Source organism: Antechinus flavipes, chromosome 5 (genome assembly GCF_016432865.1).
Source record: "Antechinus flavipes isolate AdamAnt ecotype Samford, QLD, Australia chromosome 5, AdamAnt_v2, whole genome shotgun sequence".
Lineage (NCBI taxonomy): Eukaryota > Metazoa > Chordata > Mammalia > Dasyuromorphia > Dasyuridae > Antechinus > Antechinus flavipes.
In genome coordinates, this window is record NC_067402.1 from 114,441,904 (window position 1) to 114,466,657 (window position 24,754).

Below are 24,754 nucleotides of genomic sequence, written 5' to 3' on the forward strand. Positions count from 1 at the left end.
AGGCTTATTTAAACTAATGTAGATGAAACATTGTCTTAATAATGGCAACTCAACCACATGTAACATTGTTTTAACAATAAAATTCATTTGGACTCCAGGAATACAAGTTCTCCCTACTTCAGAAGTGAGATGCTATGGGCTATTACAGAAGGAAGGAAATGACAGAATCTGGCCCATGTTCCAAGGTAGTTGTAAAATATTATTTCTTTGTTCTGTATTTATTTACATTAAGAGAAGGTTCCTCTCTGAACTAATTGAAGCTTTCTTTTGGCCAGTGGCAGACAGGAGCAGGCTGTAACACATTACCAATTAAGAGTGGTACAGACCAGCAGGAAAACATAATGAGAACTAGTTGGGACAAGAACCAACTAACCAACCGACAAGGATTCATTGAGGATCCATTAGGATACTGTCAGATATTAGGTTACAAAGACAAAAATGAAAGTCTTACTTTCATGGAGCTCAGACACTTAACACTTCCTGGCGGTGAAACCCTGGGCAAGTCACTTAACCCCAATTGCCTCAGTAAAAAAAAAAAAAACACACACACACACACCCAAGAAAGTATGGATGGTTTTCAGTGAGAAGTCAACAAGATCACAGATTTATTGAAGAATCTATGTCTCTGCACAAAAGAACACATACACACTGGGGAGGACGTAAGGGACCCTTTCTATAAAAAAGATAATGTTGCAAAATATAGGAGCAGGAGACTACTAGTACATCTAAGTACAAATTCAGTTTGGCTTTTTTTTTTTTTCCTGAAGTTTTGTGATTTCATAAAAGTAATTTTTGCCTCTCTTATAAAGTGAGGGGAAATCAGAAAAAAACAAAAAGATTGTTTAAAAAAAATTTTTTTTAAAGGCAATTAAATGGTACAGTAGGCAGAACACTGGGCCTGGCGTTAGGAAGATGCATCTTCCTCAAACATTAACCAGCTGGATGATCCTGGGCAAGTCATTTAATCCTGTTTACCTCAGTTTCCTCATGTGTAAAAATCAGTTAGAGAAGAAAATGTCAAACCACTCCAGTATCTTTGGCACAAAAAAACCCCCAACAAACTAAATGGAGTCACAAAGAATTGGACATGATTTAACACCAACAAATTGTACTCTTTTTAACTCTATGAGGGAACAGAGAAGAATTAGAGAAAAATGAAAATCGCTGTTTCAAATAGGACAACAGGATACCTGATGGATAGAAGACAGCTATTTAATTTTTATTTTGCTCCTATTTTCCCTGCTTATCAAAATGATCCTTGAACCAGAAAGGACTGAATAAAAAAAGCCAATAGAGAGAGAATCCCCAAGATAAGTAAGAAGACAATAAGAAAGCTACTGCTGTTCTGGAATTCAAGGGTCCAGGCCTAGAGGCTTACATCTTAAGGGATGGTCAGTGTAATTGGTGAACATTTGTCAGTGATCTATAAAAGCTCAAAAATGAGGGAGAGGGTAACACAGTCTGGAGAAGGAAAAATAGTATTTCACTTTTTCAAACAAGGAAAGAGAATGGGAAGGAAAGAAACAGTTTCTACAAATAATGGATCCAGGAGTTTGAGTCTGGCAAAATTCTAATTTTATGATATTTAACGTGTTTAAAAATCAATGCTTTTGATTCATGTTTGTCTTTGTATCTCTAGTACCAAGAGCTCTCCTGTGCTATATTATGTTTCCTCCACCCACACCTAGCACAGAACATGTAGGCACATAATAGGTGCTTAATATATATTTATTGAATTGAATTACCTGTTTAATTTCAGTTCCCATGCAACCCAGGTAGAATAGAGACGCCTTGAGGGTTGGGCTGCTTTGTTATGTCTCTGTATCCTAATACCTAAGTGCATAGTAGGTATATAATAAATAAATGTTTGTTGGATTGGACTGAATTAACGTCATGGATTACCTATACTGGGAATCCAGGTTCATTTGTATGAATGAAACCTTCCCAGGTCATTTTTTCAATAGATTTGACTAATTTTCCTCAGGAGGGATTAGGGCACAATGTTTTCTGTAGAGCACACATCATTTACACAAAACATTAGAAGGAAAAAGGCTTATGCATATCCTCCAGGAAGACCACATAATAGCAGTTTAACAGTATTGGCCAGGAAAAGTTATCTTGCTGTTTAGTCAAAATGCTGGCACAAATTCAGCTCCATGATTCATCCTCCCCTCTCTTTGGTATTTATTCATTCTGCCAGATTAAGTGTAGAGATTTGTCACTGAAGTGACAAACTTTTTGGCTTATAATACCATTTCCTAAGGCATAAGGGGCAATGGTCTTGATTGACAGAAATATCCACCAGTACTGGCCATAGTGGATCTCAAATTGTATTATAAAGTAGTAATTATCAAAACAATCTGATACTGGCTAAGAAATAGTGGTGAATCCATGGAATCGATTAAGATATAGGTTAGAGTATATTAAATGACCAAAATAATCTAGTATATGATAAACCCAAAGTTTTTGAAACAAAAATTCATTATCTGAGAAAAACTGCTAGGAAAACTGGAAAACAGTATGACAAAAACTAAGTATAGATGAATATCTCATACCATATATATAAGATTAAAATGGGTACATGATTTATACATAAAGGGTGATACCATAATCAAGTTAACAAAGCATGGAATACTTTTATCTGTCAGATTTATAGATAAGGAAATAATTTAAGACCAAAAAGGATATAGAGAAAACTAAAAAATGTAAAATAGATAATCGTGATTATATAAAATTAAAGTTTTGCACAAACAAAACAATGCAACCAAAATTATAAGAAAAGCTGAAAATTTTGTAACAAGTATCTCTGATAAAGGCCTCATTTCTTAAATATGTAGAGAACTGAGTCAAATTTATAAAAATATAAGTTATTCCTCAATTGATAAGTGGGCAAAGAATATGAATAGGCAGTTTTCAGACAAAGAAATTAAAGCTAGATATAGTCATGTGAAAAATGCTCTAAATCTCTATTGAGAAATGTACATTAAAACAACCCTGAGATATCACTTCACCCCTATCAGAGTGGCTAATATGACAAAAATGGAAAATGTTAGATGTTGGAGAGAATATGGGAAAATTGGGACAATTGGGACTCTAATGTACTGTTGGTGGAGTTATGAACTGATCCAACCATTTTGGAGAGCACTTTGGAACTACTCCCAAAGGGCTATAAAATTGTATATACCCTTTGGTCCAACAATATCACTGTTAGATCTACATCCCAAAAACATCCAAAAAAGGGGAAAGGATCTATTTATATAAAAACATTTATTGAAGCTCTTTTTTGTGTTGTCCAAGAAATAGAACGCAAGGGGATGCCTGTCAATTGGGAAAGGACTAAACAAGCTGTAGTATGTGATTGAAATGGAATATTATTGTGCTATAAGAAATGACAAACAGAATGATTTCAGAAAACCATGGAAAGACTTAACTTACCTGTTGCATGGTGAATTGAACAGAACCAGGAGAATGTCACACATAGTAATAGCAATATTGTTGAAAAATTGTAAATGACTTAATTATTCTCAGTAATATAGTCCAAGATAATCCCAAAAGACTAACAAAAATAGCATATAATCTGCCTACAGGGAAACAACTGATATTAACTGAATACAGACTGAGGCCTCCTATTTTTCACTTTTTTTTTCCTTTTTATTTGGGTCTTCTTATACAAAATGATTAATATGGAAATGTTTTATGTAACTGCATATGTATAACCTGTATCTGATTATTTACTATCTAAGCGGGGTGGGGAGGGAAAGGAAATAAGAAATGGAACTTTAGATAAAAATTTTTTTAAAAGAAGAAATACCCACCAATGATGAAGCTACAGACCTTTTGGAAGTAATCAAAAAGTATAATAATAATGATGATGACAAATACTGTGCTCTTATAACTGACATATTTATATAGAACCTTCATATTCATTTATACATATACATACATATAGCCCTCCATATGTATTCATTTCCATAGATCCTGGAAAGGAGGAAGTGGAATGTACCAAAGGTATCATAATCTCCCTTTTTATAGATGGAAAAACTGGGATAGAGAGAGTAAATGTTTTGGCCAAAGACAAAGAGCTAGCAAATGGTAGCGCTAGGACTATAATACAAGAGGCATTGTGATCCTGACCTCTTGATAAGGCTTTCTCCATTATACCATAATAGCTTTCTATATATTATTTGTACAGTATTTACTGATCTTTGCCTCTCTCTTATATCTCTTCCTGTCAAATGATATATTCAACTTTCTAATGCTTCTCCTCTCATTCACCAAAATCAGTTTCTTTGCCTCATCAGTTATTTATGTTGCTCTTCTCTGAGAGAGTATGGCATTAGACTTGTAGTCAGAAAACTTCAGAAACTTGCTGGTTAAATCTTTTCATTTTGCAACTATGTAAAATAGGAGTAGATAATAATTATACCTAGGGACAGCAAGTTGGTATAGTGGATGGAACACTGGACTTGCAAGCAGGAAGACTCCTCTTCATGAGTTCAAATCCACCCACAGACAATTACTAATTATTAACCCTAGGAAATCACTTAATCCTGTTGGCCTCAGTTCTCCATCTGTAAAATGAGCTGGGGAAGGAAATGGCAAACCACTCCCATATCTTTGCTAAGAAAATCCCAAATGGGGTCATGAAGAGTTGGACAAAGTTACTCAACAACAACATAATTATACCTATATTACAGAATTGTTGTGGGGAACAAAGGAAATTAAATATGTTGAGTATTTTGCAAATCTTATAGCACTGCATAAATATTGTGTCCTATTCCTTTCTCCAAGCTTCTTCCAGCATACCTGAGCAATCACTTGGACACAGAAGGAATAAAGAACAAATACTACCTTCTTCCAACTGTTTCTCCATCTGTTAAAAGCTTTAAAAAATCCCTTTTCCTTACCAGGCTTTCAGCAGTAAGGTCTGGCAAATCGTGGATGGTACAGGAGGGATAATCCAGGACTGAGATGCTAGAAAGAGAAGAGATGAGGAGGACCAGCATTAAGGAAGCATACTAGTAGATGAGTCAAAGATCACAAAGATACTTCTCCCACCAGAATCCCACTGCCTTCTGCATTTCCAGCAACAAGCCATGGCCATTTGCCCCATCCTGTGAGACCCAAAAGGACAAAGTCCAGGGCCAGTCTCTCCTGGATGGATGAAAAGGGCTAGAAACTACTGAAGTATGATAGATTGCTTGTTTATTTTTTCTTTAAGTTGTGTAGACTGATCCATAGAGATATTTCCCAAAGCTGAGTATTATTGAGGACCTTCTATGTGCAAGGCACTGAGGATATAGAGAGAATGAAAAATAGTTCTTGATCTTAAGGAGGCTACATTCTATTGGGAAAACACAACTTCTAAACAGATCCATATGCACTGGATAAGTTGTAGAAGAAGAGAACACTAACTAATCAAGAGGGTCAGGAAAGGCTTCCCATAGGAGACGATAAATAAGCCTAGTTTGATTCTAAGAGGAAGACAGCACGTACAAAGACACAGAGGTGGGCGAAGATGCCAAGTTTGGGGAACAGTAAGTAGTGTGTCTGGAACATAAATTTTGTGAAAGAGAATAATGTGCAGAAAGACTGGGATGGGAGGCTGCAGCTAGATAGCACCTCCCAGGGTGGAAGGCTGAGGGAGGACAAATGTTCTCCTGAGCCTCTTACAGCATCTCTTTCCAAAGCCAGCAGCTTGTGAGTGTGAGCCTTCTGAGGTAGCCAAGATTCTCTCTCTGCACTCTTTCTGAAGCAGAAGCTTTGAGTAGGGACAAGGGGATAAAGGAGGGATTTGCTTCTTATACCCAGGACCAATCTGGCAGTTCAAGTAGAGTAATAGGATACGTCCCTGAGACAGGTGGAAGATGGAGTTGATGGAGGCCAGCAGAAAACACAGTAGAGCATGCATGAGTCAGAAACTGAAATAGCTAAGGGCTGAAAACGAGGGACACAGATTTCAACTGTTTGCATCTTCAGAGCTCTGAGGTTCGGCTTAAACTTCCCCATGCTTCCGCTTCTTCATGTGTACAATGGCATCAAATGACTCAAGGGCAAGAGGACTGAATTCAAAATCAGAGGACCTCTGCCACCTTAAGAAGGTCTCCTCCATTCTTTCTGGGCTGTAGTGCCCTCACTTGTAAAAATGAAGGTCTAGTTTCAAAGGTCCTTCACAGCTCTATAAAGCTGCTTGTTGTTTCTTGTCTTGGTTAACTGGTGTAGGAAATACTCTGTATTAATGTGGAACAGCAACTGAAATTCAGAGTCTAGAGAATCCTGAGTGGCTAAGTGACCTCTTCAGGGTCACAAAGTTAGCGTCAGAGATGGGACTTGTCGGTCTTCCTAATTTCAAGACAAGCTTTCTAGCCACTAGGGCATGCTGCTTCTCCTGTGATCTACCTTGTATAGATAAAATGACATCATAGATGTGAAATGTGTAATTCTGATGGCTCTAGCAGCCACAGTCTTTTGCCATCCCCTCCTGCTGGTCATTTCTCAAGTCTGTAGGCTTTCTCCAAAGGCACAACTTTCCAGATACCTACAATGACAACCTAGTATAAAACAACATGAGGAGTGGCCATCCCACCATCCTCAAACAGACTGCAAACGTGTTTATGCTGATGTAGCCTAAAATCAAATGAACCAAAAGAATAAATGTAATTTGAGGCACCAGAACATCTAGAACATGGGAAATGAGAGTCCTGGGGTTTTCGGTATCTCACATATAATACTGCAGCTTATTTCACATCCTCCCACATTTTGGGAGGAACAAATGGGGACATATCCAGAGGAGAGTGACTAGGGTAGTAAGGGAACTCAAAACCATGCCAAAAAAGGATCTGTGGAATGATCTAGGGATATTTGTCCTGGAGAATCAAAGACTTAAGAAGGACATGACAAATCTTTTAAATCCTCTAAGACATTTGTGATGTGGAAGAGAGATTATCTTTATGTGGTCTTAAAAAGTAGAATTAGAACTAAGGATACTGGGAGATAGATTTGGATACCATATCAAAAAGGAACTTCCCAACAACAAGAGCCAATCACAAATAAATGGATTGACCTTGTAGGAAATAGTTCAAAGGTGGAAAGGACATCAGAAGCACTTATTACAACCTGTACCAGAACAAAAGCCTTTTCTACAATGTCCTACTTTAAGTGATCATCAGACCTTTGTCTAAAAGCTTCCCAAGGAAATCCATCCACTTTTCGATATACACTTGTTAGGCAGTTTTCTCCACAGCAAGAAGAAATTAGCCTTTCTATATCCTCCACTCATTAGTCATATCAAAATTTACCCTCTAAGGCATATGATACTTTCCAATATTTGGAAAATATCTCTTCCTTAGTTCAAATGCAGACTTGGCATTATTAGAAAAGTTCCAAGCTCAAAAATCATGTTTCCCTATTTGGGATCAAAGAGAGTATTGTTTCTTACAGAAGAGAAATTGTAGGGAGAAGTAATATGATCAGAAAATTGGATCTATCCTCAAAAGTAATCTCAAATGCCTTATTCAAAATTAGTCTATCTTAGCTGATTTCAGAAAAGCCTGAAAAGATTGACATGAACTGATGCTGAGTGAAGTGAGCAGAATGAAGAGAACATTGTACACAGTAGCAATAAGACTATGTGATGATCAATATGACAATTAACTTTTCTCAATAATAGTGATCCAAGACAACTTCCATAAACTTAGGATGGAAAATGCCAATCGAGAGAGAGAACTATAGAAACTGAACATGAACTGAAATATAATATTTTCTCCCTTTTCTCTGTGTGTTGGGAGGGTGTGTTTGTTTTTTTTTTTTTATGTTTTCTTCCCTTTTGGTCTGATTCTTCTTGCACAACATGACAAATATGAAAATGTTTAAAAGAACTGAACATATTTAACCTATATCAGATTACTTGCCATCTTGGGAAAGAGGGAGGTAAGGGAAAGGGGGGAAAAATTGGAACACAAAGTCTTACAAAAATGAATGTTGAAAACTGTCTTTATATGTCTTTGGAATAATAAAATACTATTGAAAATTTTTAAAAAATAAAAATAAAATAAAATTTAAAAATATATAGGTCTGATTCCTTGGATATGGTCTTGCAAGAAAGGCTTGGTACAGACCAATGGGGGCTCTAAAGGTTGTGTTCAGGCAGAAATTGAGGTCCCAAGGGAGTTATCCTTAACATGTAAGCCCACAAGAAGTTATGGAAATTTGGGGATGCCAAAAATTACTTTCCTCCTGATACCTATAAGGCTTTTAAGAATTCTCTGCTAGTAAAGGACTTTCTAACTTTCAAAAAATCCATTGCAGATAAAATGTTTTCAGATTGAGGAGGGCAGATATCTCACCTTAGAGATTTTAGATTTCTTAAAATATCACAGCATAATAAATAACAGAATGCTTTCAGAAAAACTTGGGGGAAGTGGTACAAAATAAAGGGAGCAGTAAGGAAAAAATCATACATGGTAATAGCAATATTATATGATGATCAACTGTGAATGATATCCTCAGTCATACAATGCAAGACAAGGATGATGAAAAATAGTATCTATCTTTAGAGAAAGAACTGATGGAGTCAGAATGCAAATTGAAGCATACCTTTAAAACTTTCTTAATTATTCTTGAGGGTTTTTTTTTTCCTGTATTTTCTTTTGAAATATAGTTAATATGGAAATGTTTTGCATGAATGTCAATGTAATCTATTTCAAATTGCTGGCTTACTCAGCTTACTCAAATGGGGGAAGGAAAGAAAGAAGTGAGAATATTGGAACTTGAAAATTTGAAAAACATTTTCAAAATTTTTTATTGCATGAATTGAGTAGAACCAAGAGAACATTGTACGCCAGCAACAAGATCATGTGATGATCAACAATGACGGACTAGGCTCTTTTCAACAATGAGGTGATTCAAGGCAATTCCAACAGACTTGTGATAGAGAGAGCCATGTCTACCCAGAAAGAGAACTAGAAAGACTGTGAATCGGAGCATATTATTTTCACTTTTTTGGTTTGTTTTATTTTTCTCATGTTTTTTTTTCCTTTTACTTTTTGATCTGATCTTTCTTGTACATCATGACCAATAATATGGTAATATGTTTAGAAGAATTGTATATGTCTAACCTATGTTGGATTCCTTGCTGCTTAGGAGAGGGAGGAAGGAGGGAGAAAAATTTGGAACAAAAAGTTTTGCAAAGGTGAATGTCTGTATTTGGAACAATAAAAAACTACTAAAAAAAAAAAAAAAGAAGGAATGCAGCTGTGTGATGATAGGACCACTTAAAAAAATTTTTTTTGGCATCCCTAGGACCTTGCACTAATAGATGTTTAATAAATATTCATTTTTAAAATTGAAAAAAATTCCTGACATGTTAAGAAGAAAGAAAGAAAGAAAAAGAAAGTCACAATACAAACCCAAATAACTATTTCCCCTTCCTGAGGAGTAACTACAAAATCACATCATCAAAAGGGGGGTGAGGGGGAAAATGAAAGGAGAGACAGAAACAGAGAGACAAAGAGGGGAAGGAAAAACGGAGAGGGGGAAATGAACAGGGAGAAAGAGAGGGAAAGGAGGAGGAGAGGAGGGGAAGGAGGAGAGAGGGAGAGAGGAAAAGGAGGAAGGGGAAGAAGAGAGAGAAAGGAAGAAGGGGGGAAAGAGAAGGGGGAGGGAAGAGGGAGGACAGGGAAAAGGGATTAGAAACAAGCCAAGTCTTATTTCATCTGATTATCACTTTAAAAATACAACCCTTCTGGCCTAAAATGGGCCAACATCATAGAAATATTAAACGATTCAAAAACTTCCCAAAGGAGATTTAAAAACACTAATCTAATTGGGTCAATTTGGAAATGGGCAGAGGCTAGAACAAGGGAATCCTCGAGTCTGAGCTTCTCCTCTTCCTTGAAAAAACAAAAACCCTTATCTAAGGAGCAATTCAATTCACTTAGATATCTGAGTGCCTCCCACAGTTCAAAGCACTTTACTGGTGCCACTTATCAGTGAGGGATGTGAGGTAGGGTTAATGTCTCTTGGCCAAAAAAAAGGTTTAAATCCTAAAAATGAACTAGGACCTAACCTACTAAGCCCTTCTCCACATCTCTCCTCATTCAGACCTTCAGGGCCTACAGCTCCCTGCTCCAAACTGCCCTTTCCATTCAGGATCCCAAATTTCTACTTTCCCACTCCCCAGAGTGACCCTTCCAATGCCCCATTCCAAAGGGCCTCAATCTCATTGAGTTTATCCATTTAGAAAATTATCTATATAGCTGTCCTTCCCTTTTCTCATCTCCCAAAATGATAAAGGTTTAATATATTAATTCTCTTAGGGGAATTTGATTATTCCTCCTTAAGAGGAATACCTCTTAGGGGGTATTTGAATTAATTTCTGTTTTAATTCTACAACTTTACATAAGATATTTTACTGCCTACACTGTCCCATCCATTTTCTCATTTTATCCTCCCAACACCCCTGTACAGTAGATAAGAGTCTCTTATTATTTTCATCTTATAGTGAAATCAGAGAGGGAGAAAATAATGATCCTATGTCTAAGCAGGGGTTCTTAAAAATGTGGTCCCTAACAATTTTTGGAGTCTGAGAATTCAAAATTATTTTCGTAATAATACTCAGATGTTTTAATACTTAATACAGCATAACCCATAAAACAAAAACTAATTGAGGTATTCTTAATTTTTAAGACTATAATGGGGTTATGAAAAGATGCTCCAAATCATTATTAATCAGAAAAATGCAAATTAACAAATTAAGACAACTCTGAGATACCACTACACACCTCTCAGATTGGCTAGGATGACAGGAAAAGATAATGCTAAATGTTGGAGGGGATGTGGGAAAACTGGAACACTGATATATTGTTGTTGGATTTGTGAACAGATCCAACCATTCTGGAGAACAATTTGGAACTATGCTCCAAAAGTTATCAAACTGTGCATACCCTTTGATCCAGCAGTGTTTCAAATGGGCTCCTACCTCAAAGAGATACTAAAGAAGGGAAAGTGACCTGTATGTGCCAAAATGTTTGTGGCAGCCCTGTTTGTAGTGGCTAGAAGCTGGAAACTGTATGGATGCCCATCAATTGGAGAATGGTTGGGTAAATTGTGGTATATGAATGTACTTTTCTTGTAATTAGTGCCTAACGCTAACCATATGGTAAAACCATGTGGTATATTATTGTTCTGTAAGAAATAATCAGCAGGATAATTTCAGAAAGGCCTGGAGAGACTTACATGAACTGATGCTGAGTGAAATGAGCAGGACCAGGAGATCATTATACATTTTAACAACAATATTAAATGATGATCCATTCTGATGGACGTGGCCCTCTTCAACAATGAGATGAACAAAATCAGTTCCATTTGTTCAATAATGAATAGAACTAGCTATATGCAATGAAAGAACTCTAGGAAATGAGTGTGAACCACTACATAGCATTTCCACTCCTTGTTTTTGTCTGCTTGCATTTTTTATTTCCTTCTCAGGTTATTTTTACCTTATGTCTAAGTCTGATTTTTCTCATACAGCAAAAAACTATATGGATATGTATATATGTGTTGTATTTAACATATACTTTAACATATTTAACATGTATGGGATTACTTGCCATCTAGGGGAGGGAGTGGAGGGAAGGAGGGGAAAAGTTGGAACAGAAGGTTTTGCAAGGGTCAATGCTGAAAAATTACCCATGCATATATCTTGTAAATAAAATGCTATTAAAAAAATAACATAATGGGGTCCTGAGGCCAAAAAGGTTTGAGAATCACTGGTCTAGTTGCTTTCACCCTTCATTCTTGAAGTGGAAAATATACAGCACCCAGAGTCAGGAGACCTGAGTGTGACAGTAATATATTTTGTGATTTTGGCTCTTAGTTTCTTAATCTGAGAATAAGATATTCTCTAGGAATCTCTTCTGCTCTTGATGCTGATACATAGTGTGTTATGACCCTAAGTAAGATCCTTTCTTGCACTAGGATTCTATGATTTTATGGCTGCCTGAAGTCACAGAACGAATAATTAGTTGAGCTCAGACCCAGGCTCAGATCTTAATTTAGGTCAGTATTCTTTCCCAAATGCAAAAAGAAAAAGAAAAAACTTCTTTCTAGAGAACTTTTCAAAAATAAAAGGCCTTTTGTGATAATAGTGAAATTTTAGACACTTCGAAGAAAAGGGATAGATATATAGGGCCTCCTCCTCCTCCAGACTCCCTTAGCAATCATGTACTTTTCTTGTAATTAGTGCCTAACGCTAACCATTCCTTTTGATCTAAAACACCTCCTCAAAACTCATAGATGTTCATTCACACAAGTCCCATGATTCATAAGTGAAAAGCAAGCAGGCACTGCCATTACATAACTTTCTTGGATCACATCATTTGAAGAGCACCTACTCTTGCCTTTTAACCTTAAGGGACTGCTCTGGCCAGAGGAAGAAAGAAAAAAAAAAAAAAGGTTGATCAGAAAAGGCTTTCTAGGCCTCCCCTGCTCCTGAGGTCCCCCTAGTGTGGCACTGGAATGACTCAAAGGCTCTAAGATTTCCATCTTGGCTGTAATTTCATCCAGCTCTCTCACTTCCTCCATGAGGGAAACCAAGGCTTAGAATAAGGAAGTCATGGTGCAGCTGGATAGCAGTGGATAGAGCACTGGTGTTGGAGTCGGGAGGATCTGAGTTCAAACCTCCTCTGACACTGGCTAGCTGTGTGAGCCTGGCCAAATCACTTAACCCTAACTGCCTCTCAAAACAAACAAACAAAAAGAGAATATGACCTAGCTGGATTCAAATGAAGGTTTTACAATTACATCCCATTGTTTTCTTTTAAATCATGAAAGAGCAGATAAACAGCGTTATACTTTTACAAAAACTTCTGGCTTCCCTAGCACGATGTACTCATTCAGACCTAGAACTAAAGGTAAGACATCAAGAATCCTACTTCCCATCCCAATATCTCCACTACCCACCCACCCACTCAGTTTCTTCCATCCCTATTTATTGAGGTACTGGCCTTCTTAATTGGACTTCTAGTTCTATGTTCTTCTACTCAACCCTCTCCTAGGGTCAGAGTCTTACAAGAAGACCACCCAACCTCAAGATAAAATAAAATCCTTCCCAAGTGCCTAATAAGATAAGCACATTCACCAGTAGAGTTTCATTTCTTTAAGTTTGGGGGCATATTGTCTTTCAAAGTGGTTCATTAAAACACAAATGTGTCTGGGAAGGGTTAACACCTAAATTCCTGTCAGTTAATTTTCAAAGATGACAGCTAATTAGCAGAGCCAGTAGGGCCCACCCGGGATTGGGAATCTGGAGTGAAGGCAGGGCTCTAGGAAATGAGAGGCAGAGACAATTCCATTCAATTTCCAAAATACAAACTTACTTCATCCTAATTTTACGTTCCCTCCTGTCCATTATACAGAATCCCCAGACCAGAGAGCAAGTAACAAGCCTCTTGGCACTAAAGAAGCATCACCCCCTATGTATGTTGCTTCCCTCCCCCATTAGAAGGGGGACTTCTTAGAGAAAACTGTTTTTTTTTTTCTATCTATAGCACTTAGTACAGTGCTTTGAACATAACCAATGTTAATTATTAAATTCAATGAATATTTATTAAGCATAACATTATAAATTTAAAACATAATCCATAATTGTGATTTTAATTATAATTTTTAATTTCATAAATTAAACATCTTAAATTATTAAGAATAATAATAACTTAAATGGTTTTTTCATTCATTCAGTTACCTGTTTTTGGCTGTGATGTAGGATAAAATATTTTGATTGAAGAATTTCAGGATCAAGGGAATACAATTGGCAAACACCAGGTGCTGAGATACATATTCAAACTAAATCAAAAGAACAAAAGGGAGTTGTGTGTAAACATGGCTCCTGAACAGGCAGGATGATGGTGATGGAGAGAAAACACACATAAGATTAATGAGGGAACCTGAATCCTTCCTATTTTTCAGTCAATGTTAAGGACCAGGTGAAGGGGCAGGTCAGTTCTCTGAGAGCCTCCGCAGCTTGGATTGTGACACTTGAAGGAGCTTCGGAGCAGCCTTTACTGACACAGGTGTTACTTATGGACTGAGAATGAGATAAATTGGAGGCTGAGGGAAGAGGAGAGAGGTCAGACAACACAATGGCCTCCCAGTCTCCTTGTATCCTCATCATACTCTCACATGAAGAGACAGGTTAGACCTCCAGCAGCCACTGGCAGCTGGCTCCTGTATCACAAGAAGTCACATCCATGGCACCAAGTTTCCACTTCCCATTTCCATAGCACTCTACAATTCACAAGGTGCTTTCCTCACAACCCAATGATATTATTGATTTGTCCAGGGTTGCACAGTTCATAAGTGATAATACTCATACCTAGGGCTTCTAACTTTCTTTGAGTCTCGTTCTACCACAGAACATGGTTGCCATATCTGGGATGACTCGATCTTCTGTCCTATCCTGGAATTATTCTCTCTCTAGGCATCAGTTTTCCAATCTGTGACATGGGGCTATAGCTCTTCAACCCTCGCTACACAACAATTGGGTAGTTAAGAGGACTTCATAACAAAAAAGGTAAATGTGACGGCAGACAGAACTGATGAGATACTTGTAAAAAACGATTTAAAAATCCAGGTAATCACAAAGTGACATGTTTTTTATTCATCCAAAAGGAGCTGAGGAATTCCCTCAGGAAGAGCTATCCTTCCTAGCTCTAAGCGTCTGGCCCACACTGGCCCTACCATTCCAGATTTAGACAGGGCAGGTGCACTCAAGCCCCAACAACTGCAAGCAACTTAAGAGAGAATGAAAGGGGGCACTAGGCAGGGACTGCTTCTCAGTTACCAAAAGTCCAACTTCAAACACAGTGAACTGTACGTGCTCATGATTTCGGGAGGGAGCCAGGAATGGTCAGGATATTAGAGATTCATTTCATTTTTCTGAGATGGCACAGACTCAGTGCCCAAGCAGAGGATGGGTTTGAGGGCAGCGGTAGTCATGGCAGAGAGTCATAGAGATCCAGATGTCATTAATAAATATTTACAAAGCATCTAGTATGCACCAGGCACCGTTCTAATAAATACTGGGGATGTAAAAGACAGATAGGAAAGGATGTTATAATGCTTCTTAGAAGGATGGGGGAAGGGAACACTCATTCTTTGGGCAATGTTAAAGCTGAAAGGGACCTTCAACATCATCAGGTCCAAATTCCTTGCTCAAGGAGCAAGTTGAGGTCCAAGGCATCTATAATTGCACAGCTAATTACTGATAGAAGATTAGAATGCAATTCTTTCCCTTCTGATCCCCAAACTAGCAAACACTATATTGAGTCACTCATCCTCCAAAATATAACATTTAAGTTACTTAATCCCAGTTGTGCTAAAAGTTAAAAGTTCCAAGCTTTCCCTGAAGAAAAAAAGGGAAAAAAAAGGTATCTTCATTGGTAAGCTCCCTTACCCTGGCCTTATGCCAGGGATAGAGCTGGAGTGAGCTCAGTCATAGATTCTTAAGAGTGGGGAGGCACCTCAAGGGCCATACTGATACCTGAAAATAAAATCTCTTTTGTTTTGTTTTTGTGAGGCAGCTGGGCGTGCCCAGAGGCACCCAACTGAGGTTAGACTTGAACTTGGATCCTCCTGACTCCAGAATTAGTGCTATAACTACTGTACCATCTAGTTGTCTCCTGAAAACAAAATCTAACTTAAGTATACCTAAGACATAGTCATCTAGTCTCTTCCTGAAGACTTCCAGGGAAGGGAAACTCACGTCCTCCTTAGACAGTCCATACCACTTTTGGATATCTCTAATTTTTAGAAAATCTTTACAAGAACAAGCCAAAATCGGCTTCTTTGAAGTTTTCACTCACTCGTCCTAGCTTTGCCCTCTGTTCTAAAGAAGAAAAAGTCTAATTCTTTTTTCTTGTGCTTATTTTGGAGTATAAGTGACTTGCACAGGGTCACACAGCTAATAACTGTCTAAGGTCAAATTTGAACTCCTGTCTCTAGGGCCAGTGCTCTATCCATTGTGACATTTATCTGCCCCAAATTCATCTTTCACATGATAGTCCTTTAATATATTTGAAGGCACTTTCCAAGTTCTCCCCTTCTCCCTTCCCAAGTCTTCTCTTCTGCAGGCTAAATAAGCCAATTCCTTCCCTTCATCCTTGTTAGAAATGTTCTCCTATCCCTTCACCATCCTCTGGATTCTCTCCAATTGGTAATATCTTTTCTAAAATGTGGTACCCAGAACCAATCATCTAGATGGGACCAATGAGGGCAGAGTATAGCAGGACGGTCACTTCCCTGGCCCTGGACAGCGGGAAGCTTCAGCTTAAGGGGAAGGAATGGATTATAAAGCTTCCTGTTTCCAACAATTCCTCCTCTCTCTAGAGTCACTAGCAAAGAGAGAGTAGTGAGCACAGCAGCTTAGGACTTTTGGTTTCTGCTTTGTTGAGGTATTTAGGAGGAGAGATGATGGATATAGATGTGTTGGTTCCCACCATTCTCTTCTATGAGACTTTTATCACTGGTTTATCTCTGGTGGCTCACTGTGCCCAGGAAGAAGAAACTGTCTTCCGCCCCCAATTTGTCAAGATACAAAGATGCCCTAAAGGAGCCCTTGCCTATACAGTTACCAATTCATACACACTCCTGTACACACAGTGATTGCAGCTCACACAGACCTAACTACATTAAGGTTACTTGTCATGTCACATCCAGCTCCCCTCCAATTCAATAAACATCAGTGACTCCCTATTACTTCCAAGATCAAACAGAAAATCCCGTTGGGCTTATAAAGCTCTTCAAAACCTGGTTCCTCCCTCCTCCCTTTCCAGTTTTCTTACACTTTATACCTTTCCACATACACTCCAACCCAGAACCACCAGCTCTTTGCTGTTCCATACACAGACACACCAGCTCAGTGCTTTCCCTGACTGTTCCCGAAGCCACAAATGCTCTCCTGTCTCATCTCCACTTCATGCTTCCCTGGTTTCCTTCATATCTCAACTAGGATTCCCCATCTGGAAAATAAAGTAGCTTTCCTGCTCCCTCATAAGCCTAGGGGATTAGCTTCTATTTGCCCCATCTGTATCCTGAGCTTGTTTATGCATCATATCCTCTACTCCACTGGACTTTGAACTCCTTAAGAGCAGAGGTTCTGTTTGCCTTTCTTTGTATCCTCAGGCTTAGAACAGAGCCTGGTACAGACAGGATACTTTACCAAAGAGCTTGTTGACCGACTGGCTGCTTTGAGTGTGCTTTGCTCTTAGCTACCCCAGGAGGGAGGTCTTACAAATATTATTACCCCTATTTCATAAATGAGAACGCTAAGGCTCAGGGGAGTTTGTTGGAAGAAGCTGCTGGTGGAACAATGGGGAAAAGAATAGTCAGAGTCAGGAAAATTTGACTTCAAACATAACTTCAGATGCCTTCTAACTGTGTGACACTGGGCGAGTCACTTGACCCCTGCTCACTTTCTTCAATTGTAAAATGGAAATTAAAAACTGCCTTGCCGGGTAGTTGTGAGGATCAAATGAGATCCATAAAAAGTGCTCAGTTCTGTATCTGGAATGCAGAAGGTATTTAATAAATCCTTTCCTCCTTCCCCAGGATTCAAATGTGATGTGTATGATTCGAGGACACTGTGTTGCCTCAGTCATGTTTGACTTTTTATGACCCCATTTTAGGGTTCCTTTATATTTGGCCTTCCTCCCTCCTCCCTTCTCTCTCTTCCTTTCTCCCTCCTTCTCTTCTTCCTTCCTTCCTTCTTTCCTCCCTCTCTCGTTCCCTCCTTCTCTCCCTCCTTCCCTTCTTTCCTTCCTTCCTTCCTTCCTCTCTCCTTGCCTCCTCTCTCCCTTCATCCTTTCTGGCAATTGGAGTTGTTACCTACCCAGATTCATACAGCTAGTAAGTATTAAGTGTCTGAAGCCAGATTAGAACTCAGGCCCTCCTGACTTCAAGTCCAATGCTCTCACCACTTCGTCATCTAGCTGCCCCCATGTCCAACTTTTCATGACCCCATTTTGGGGTTTCTTTACACTTGACTGTTCTTATACACAAACACACCAAGTGCCCTCAGAGTCACAGCTATCTCCTCCCTGTACCATGAGAAACAGCCTGACCTGGCACTGGATTCGAAGCCAGAAAGAGCTACATTCAAATCTTGCCTCAGACACTCACTTCAGCACATGATCTTGGCAAACCAGTAATGTTCTCTTTGGGCCTCAGGGTCTCTGCTATAAGATAAAGCTAATAGAAAGACTTCCCTGTGAGGATTGTAAATTGCCTTGTATACCTTGAAACTTCAACATAAATGTCAGCTGGCACAATCGATCATATTACTACTCTTCTGGTCAAAACCTGAAGAAGACTCAGATAACCCAGGTATCTGGGGTATATCAAGGTGTCAGGATTCCCTGTGGGGAATAGCATACTACATAGTCTAGGGTTGAAAAAGTCGAATCCAACACATACACACCCACACCCGACTCTGTCCAAAACTACCATTTCCCATATCCCTCTATCAGCCACAAGATTTATTCTAATTTCCAAAGGAAAATGGGATGCAGGTCCAGGAAGGCTTGTTCGCTCTCTATTCACACTGAGAGAAATCATTTCTAGTTCCCTTCTTTTCACTCCTATGGCCACCACCCCAGTTCAGGTCTTATCATCTCTTGCCTGGTTGATGGCAATAGTTTATTTAAATGGTCTTCCTGCCTGAGGACTTTCCCCACTTGAATCTCTCCTTCTACTTAAGTCACCAAAATGTTATTCCTAAAGTACAGGGATGATTACATTCCACACACTGATGTCTCCAACTCAAGAAACTTCAATGATTCCCTATTACCTCTAGAATCAAATACAATTTTCCTAGAATTTGTAGCTCCTTTATAACTTAACCCTTAGCTTCCTTCCCAGGCTTCTGGCACTGCCCTCCACAAATATCACAATCTAGCCATATTGTCCTATGTGCTTCTCCTCTCACGTGACTTGTTATTCTCCCCCTCCATGATTACAATGCTCTTCCTCTTAACCTCATAGAACCCCCAGTTTCTTTTAAGCCTTATCTCAAGCACTCCATCCTCCAGGAGGCCTCTCTCTAAGTTCCCAACTGCTATTGCCTTCTCTTTTAAGGCCATCTTTCTTAAGTCTGTATTTATCTTGTATGAACAGATTTGTGTATGTGTAGTTTTCTTCCCTAAAATGTAAGCTTCCAAAGACATGGATTGCTTGTTGGTTTGATTTGTAACCCTTAGCATGGTATCTGGCACACAGTAAGCACTTTCTCTGTTCTCTGATTTGTTAATTGACTGATTAAGGGACAGATAACCTGGATGAAGAAAGGAAAAAAAAAAAGGAAAGCAACTCAGTTTGGCTGAGTGTCTCTACGAAAGTTTGTGTCATTGCCTCTCTGAAGGGAGGAAGCTTATGAATTGAAAATTGATAACCTACTTTAAAACTTAGTCAATTTATTATGATCAATGACTACATATCAGTTGGCCCTCTCATTATGAGTTTGAACTCCCAAAGACTATAATTTCAGTAATCTATTATGGAATATAAAAATTGATATTCCATGATTAATAATTAAGATTATAACTAATCAGAAAGAATGTTTATGAATCAAATTCAGACTTGTTTGTATAGGCCCTATTAAAATTTATGAGAATTCAACTTCCCTATTTCCATAGGCTAAAGTCTAGTCATAAAAATTCAAATGCTGACTAGAGTAGGAGATGAATTAATATAGATATTTGCCTACCATGAAACTTTATGTTATGAGATACTGACCCATCTAATGAAGAAGTGATCTAAGCAGCACCAACCAATCAGAAGTAAAATGACTCTATAGTCACTGTATAAATGCTATAGAAGAACTGCTCTGTTAGATGTATCCTTGACTACTGAGGAGCCTTGGATCCGATTTGTTGGTATTTTCTAGCCATACTGATAAAGTGAGCATGCTTGAAACTTTGTGCCTCAATTTCTCTATATATATTGCTACAGGCATCTCCCAGGGTGGGACTGGGGACTCTCCGTGGCTCACCTGGTAGATGTGGTTGAGTTTAAAGTGCTTCAGCAGCAGGAGCAGCACAGCAGAGATGCTCTTAACGATGATCTCTTTGTGTCTGTTCACATCGATGCCCAGCTTCATGCTCTGAAGCACAGTAATGCTGGAATGGAAGAGAAGAAAAGGGAAGAAGGTGAAGAAGAAGCACCCAGAGAGTGTACTTGGAGTCAGAAGTCTGGGTAGTTTTAGTTCTGATTCAGCCAATTATTAGATATAAAGCCCTGAGCACATCAGATGCTGCTTTAAGCCTCAGTTTCTTCATTTGTAAAATGGGGACAATAATACTTGTAATGTGTATTAAGTCATGGGGGGATTTGAGGAAAGTGCTTTTTAAACTGTAGAGTACTATAGACTATTGGTATGACTAACTGGTATGATGAATGACTATTAAAATGACCGTTCCCCCATGCAGCAGTGGGACCCAGCTAGTGAGTCATTAAATTCTCAGGAATCTGAATGGAGGAAGTAGTTGCTATCAGGAAAAACCACCTCCCTGTAATGGAATAATAAAATAATTCACATTACTATCATGCCTTTAGATATGCAAGTCCTTTCTTTACAATTACCCTTTAGGGCTGAGTTAGGTAGGCAAGAATTATCCTTACTTTACAGATGGGAAGCTTTGATCCAGAGGTAAGGTAGTTAGAATTGCCCATCTACCTGTAGCTACTAAGTATTGGAGTCAGGATTTAACCCAGATCTCCTAACTCCCAAACCAAAAAGGTTTTAATGAAAAAAAAAAAAACACATTTTCCTGTCCCTTCTATCCCTGACTATTTAGGGAAATTGTGGGATGCTCCATACCCAGTGGGCCCAAGGAAGGAGCCTAAGTGAATGTCCAGCCTCCTCTCAATGTGCAAACATATGTGAAACAAGGTCCAATGTCCCTGCTGTTGTGACAAGTGAGGTATGATGTCCTTTTTTCTCCTTAGGATGAGCTGGGCACTGTGGGATTCCCCTCAGGACCTCAGGTACCTTTTTGGGGATGTAAGGTAACCCAGATCTTTGTGCTGATCCTTCTCCTTTGGGTAGAGGTAATAATGGGTTTGAGAACAGAGGAAAACAGGAGCTGTGTGCGAGGCATGGATGCCAGTGACATGATACTACAGTGTGGCATTATGGCTCAGAAAGCCTGGGTTCTAATTTCAGTTTTGCCTCATACTACATTGGACTTTGGGCAATTCATTTAACACTCCTGGGTCTCAGTTTCCTTTTCTGTAACGATGATTGCCTTTGAAGTCCCTTCAGCTCCAGTTACTAAGTCTCTGGTTCTTAGTTTTTTCACATATTAAAGTCCATTTCCACTCTAAATTTATGACCTGCCCCACCTCCATTAAAGGATATTTAGATGAGGTCAGCGAAACCAGCTGACAGCTGCAGTTCATTCTGCAGTGTCTGAGAGCAAAGGGCTAGATAAGTCTCAGAGGGCAGTGCAACAATTTAGTGGCACTAATCTAATGCCCCTTTACATTTCCTCCTGTGCCATGCCAGGCTGTTAATCCTGGAAATAGTGAAGAGCTTGAGAGGAAGGTGTCTGTGTGATGACGCTCTGCTGTTCTAGGATCCGGACACAGAGTCCTTCTACAGAAGATGGGAGAGATGATGGCAGGTACAACAGATGCAGACAGAGCTGCTCAGTCCTCTATCCCTAGAGAAAAAGGTTTGTCAGAATATGTAGCATGCACTTCAATGCTGCCCAAAAGGAAGCCAGCACCTGGGAGGGAAACAGCAACCTGGGAAGCCAGGCTAACCACTAAGGGTTTGAAGCAGAAGCCAGCTGAGCAGAGTTGTGTCATGTATTGGGAAGGCATCACAAGACCAGATTAGCTGAAAGACCTGAGAGAAAGAGAATAGGGGTGGGGGAGGGAGGGAAGAATGAGAGAACAAGAGAAAGAAAGAGGGAGGGAAGGAGAGAAAATGAGAGAGAGAGGGAGAGGGGAGGAAGAGAGAGAGAGAGAGAGGGAGAGGGGAGGAATAAAGGGGAGGGAGAGAAAGAGAGAGAAAAGACAAGGGGGAGAGAGAGAGAGGGAGGGAAGAAGGAGACGGGGAGAGGGGGAGGAAGAGAGAGAGAGAGCGAGTGCACATGCTATGTGTTCTCAGATATGGCCAATGTGTTGAGTTGTTTTGTTGGACTATGCATATTTGTTACAAGAGGAGACTTCTATTTGGGAGTGAGGGAGAGAAAAAGGGTTAGTAGAAATAATAGACATAAAAGAAAAATAGGATATTCATAGAACATTTTAAGTGCAGAAAAAAATAGTTCAGAAAGATGCAAATATAATAATTTTGTTACCTATTTGTTAAACTTTAGTTACATGGTGTCCCAAAAAGTGCACTAAAATTTTTGTGACACCTATCACATGTGTGTACACATATTAAAAAAAAAACCTTCACAAAGCAGAAATTTACAGTTTCTTATTCAATCCTCTTTTCTGTTCTTCTATCTTGAAATATGTAGGTCTGTCAATGATTTATGTGTACAAGAAAAAAAAGGATTTTTTTTTCAAGATCAGATAGAATCAGGGAGTAGGGCTCTTTCCATTCATTCACTCATTCTATTTTAATTAAAGGGTTCTTAACCTTTTCTGTGTCGTGGATCCTTTTAGCAGTCTGGTTAAACCTATGGACCATTTTTAAGAATATCATTTTTAAAAGCATTAAATAAAATACATAATATTATAGAGGAAAATGATCATACTGAAATACAATTATCAAAAAATTTTAAAGAAAATTTATGTATCTAAGGTGAAGAATTCCTGGTGTAAGTGAAGATTTAGGCAAGACAATTCCTGCACTAATGAATTTTAGAGCCTAGCAAGAGGACAGGTTACAAATAAAGATAACTTTGCTACATGATAACACTTAAATGGACTAGAAGGTATTATCAATACTGATCCCATAGAACAAACCTCCTGGTGGGCTGGAACTAGTTTTTGCTGTTTTCTCTTAATCCCCAGTACTAGCATGGTCCCTGGTACCTAAAAGCAGCTTAATATATACCTCTTTGTCGACTGATGATAAAACAGACTTTCATCCTCTCAGTCCTGGTGTGAAAAATTGCATCTACATGGTTATTTTGCTAATCTTGCCTGAGTGTTTTTCTTTCTTATAAGAGATCAATGGTGGAGGGCACAGCTTGGGAAATTACTGTGATATTTTTTAAAAATGTATTTGAGAGTTAAAAACAAAGTGTAAGGTGATCTTAGAGAGACAAATTCATCATCATGGAAGGGGACTGGTAGTTGGTGATGCCTTCTGAAAAAAACTGAAATTTGACTAGAATTCTAAAGGAAAGATAGAAATTTAACAGGAAGGGGGAGGGAATTATAAGCACTAAGATCAAGAACAAAGGCAAAAAGCCAAGAAATGCAGAAAAAAGTCAAGTTTAGATGGAATGTAGAATGTTTGGGAGTAATGTATGATAAAACCGCAAAGGTTGGGTAGCACTAGATTCTAGGGAGCTTTGAATTCCAGCCAGAGGGAACCTCTGAAGCTATTTGAGCAGAGGAAGAAAATACTAGAAAGAGCCATGCATAAAGAAAATTATTCCAGCAGTTGAATCAAGCAAGGATTGGAGAGGGAAAAGAGTGGAGGATGGAAAATGGTTTTGGTAATAGTCCAGTTGATAAGGAGGATTTCTAGTAGGAGGGTGACAATGGAAATAAAAAAGGAGAGAGATCATTGAGAGACAAGACACAGAAAGAGAAAAGAAAGGGAGACAGAGACTGAGACAAAGAGAAACACAAAGAGAAATAGAGAGATAGACACAAGAGAGAAAAACAGACTAGAAACAGGAAACAAGAAACAGAGACAGCTAGACACTGAGAGACAGAGACTCAGAATGGCAGATAAAGACATAGAGAGAAACAGACATACAAAGAGAAAGAGATAGAGAAGGTGAAAGGATATGATTTAGTAAATGATTTTATGGAGAAATGAGGGAGAACGAAGAGACAAAGAAAACTGGAATTGATCCTACAATATATCTTTTGAGACCTGTCTCAAGTCACTCCCCTTTCAAGTAATCCATACCCATTCCTCAGTCAACAAATATTTACATGTGCCAGATACAGTAGCTACCACTACAAAGAAAGCAAAAACATAGTCCTTGCCCTTAAGAACCTACATTTGAATAAGAGAAAAATATGTAAATAACTAGGTACATCTAAGATATTTGTACTTGATTTTCTTTGTGCTTTTGCTCAAATTGGAATTCTCTATCTTTCAATCACTGCCATTGAAATCCTATCCATTTTCAAGACTCAGTTTAGAAATCACTTCTCCATGAAACTTTCCCTGATGTCCCCAGCCAGAAATAGGCTCTCCTTCTTTAGATTATCATAACCTCTTTTTTTATAGCACTGTAGTATAATCCGAAGAGTATGATATAAGGGGATTCAAAAGATCAGAAGTCCTTTCATTTCCTAGAAGTTTGACTGTGAGTCACAATTTCTCTTAAGTCTCAGTTTCCCTATTTGTCAAATGTTAAAAACAAGACAGGATTATTATAAGGAAATCATTCTCTAAAGGCTAACTGTTGTTATTTCATTAGTGTTTCAAAATTCAGCTCAAGAACTATCTTCTCTATGAAGTCTTTCTTGATCTTCTTGTTGAATAGATTTACACTGTATCTACTTATTTATGTACACAAGGTTTCTCCTGATAGAATATAAGCTCCTCGAGGACAAA

General features: G+C 38.6%; 1 protein-coding gene across 2 annotated transcripts in view; it reads right to left on the bottom strand.

Moving 5' to 3' along the window:
- The window catches only part of STRIP2 (striatin interacting protein 2), a 72,623-nt gene that overhangs the window by 20,180 nt on the left and 27,689 nt on the right, over positions 1–24,754 (bottom strand). For both annotated transcript variants that reach the window (XM_051962962.1, XM_051962961.1), the window contains exons 16-18: positions 20,042–20,168; positions 13,742–13,842; positions 4,908–4,974 (exon numbers count right to left, since the gene is read on the bottom strand). In XM_051962962.1, coding sequence (XP_051818922.1) covers positions 4,908–4,974; positions 13,742–13,842; positions 20,042–20,168 — 295 coding nt within the window. The remainder of the gene's footprint in view (positions 1–4,907; positions 4,975–13,741; positions 13,843–20,041; positions 20,169–24,754) is intronic.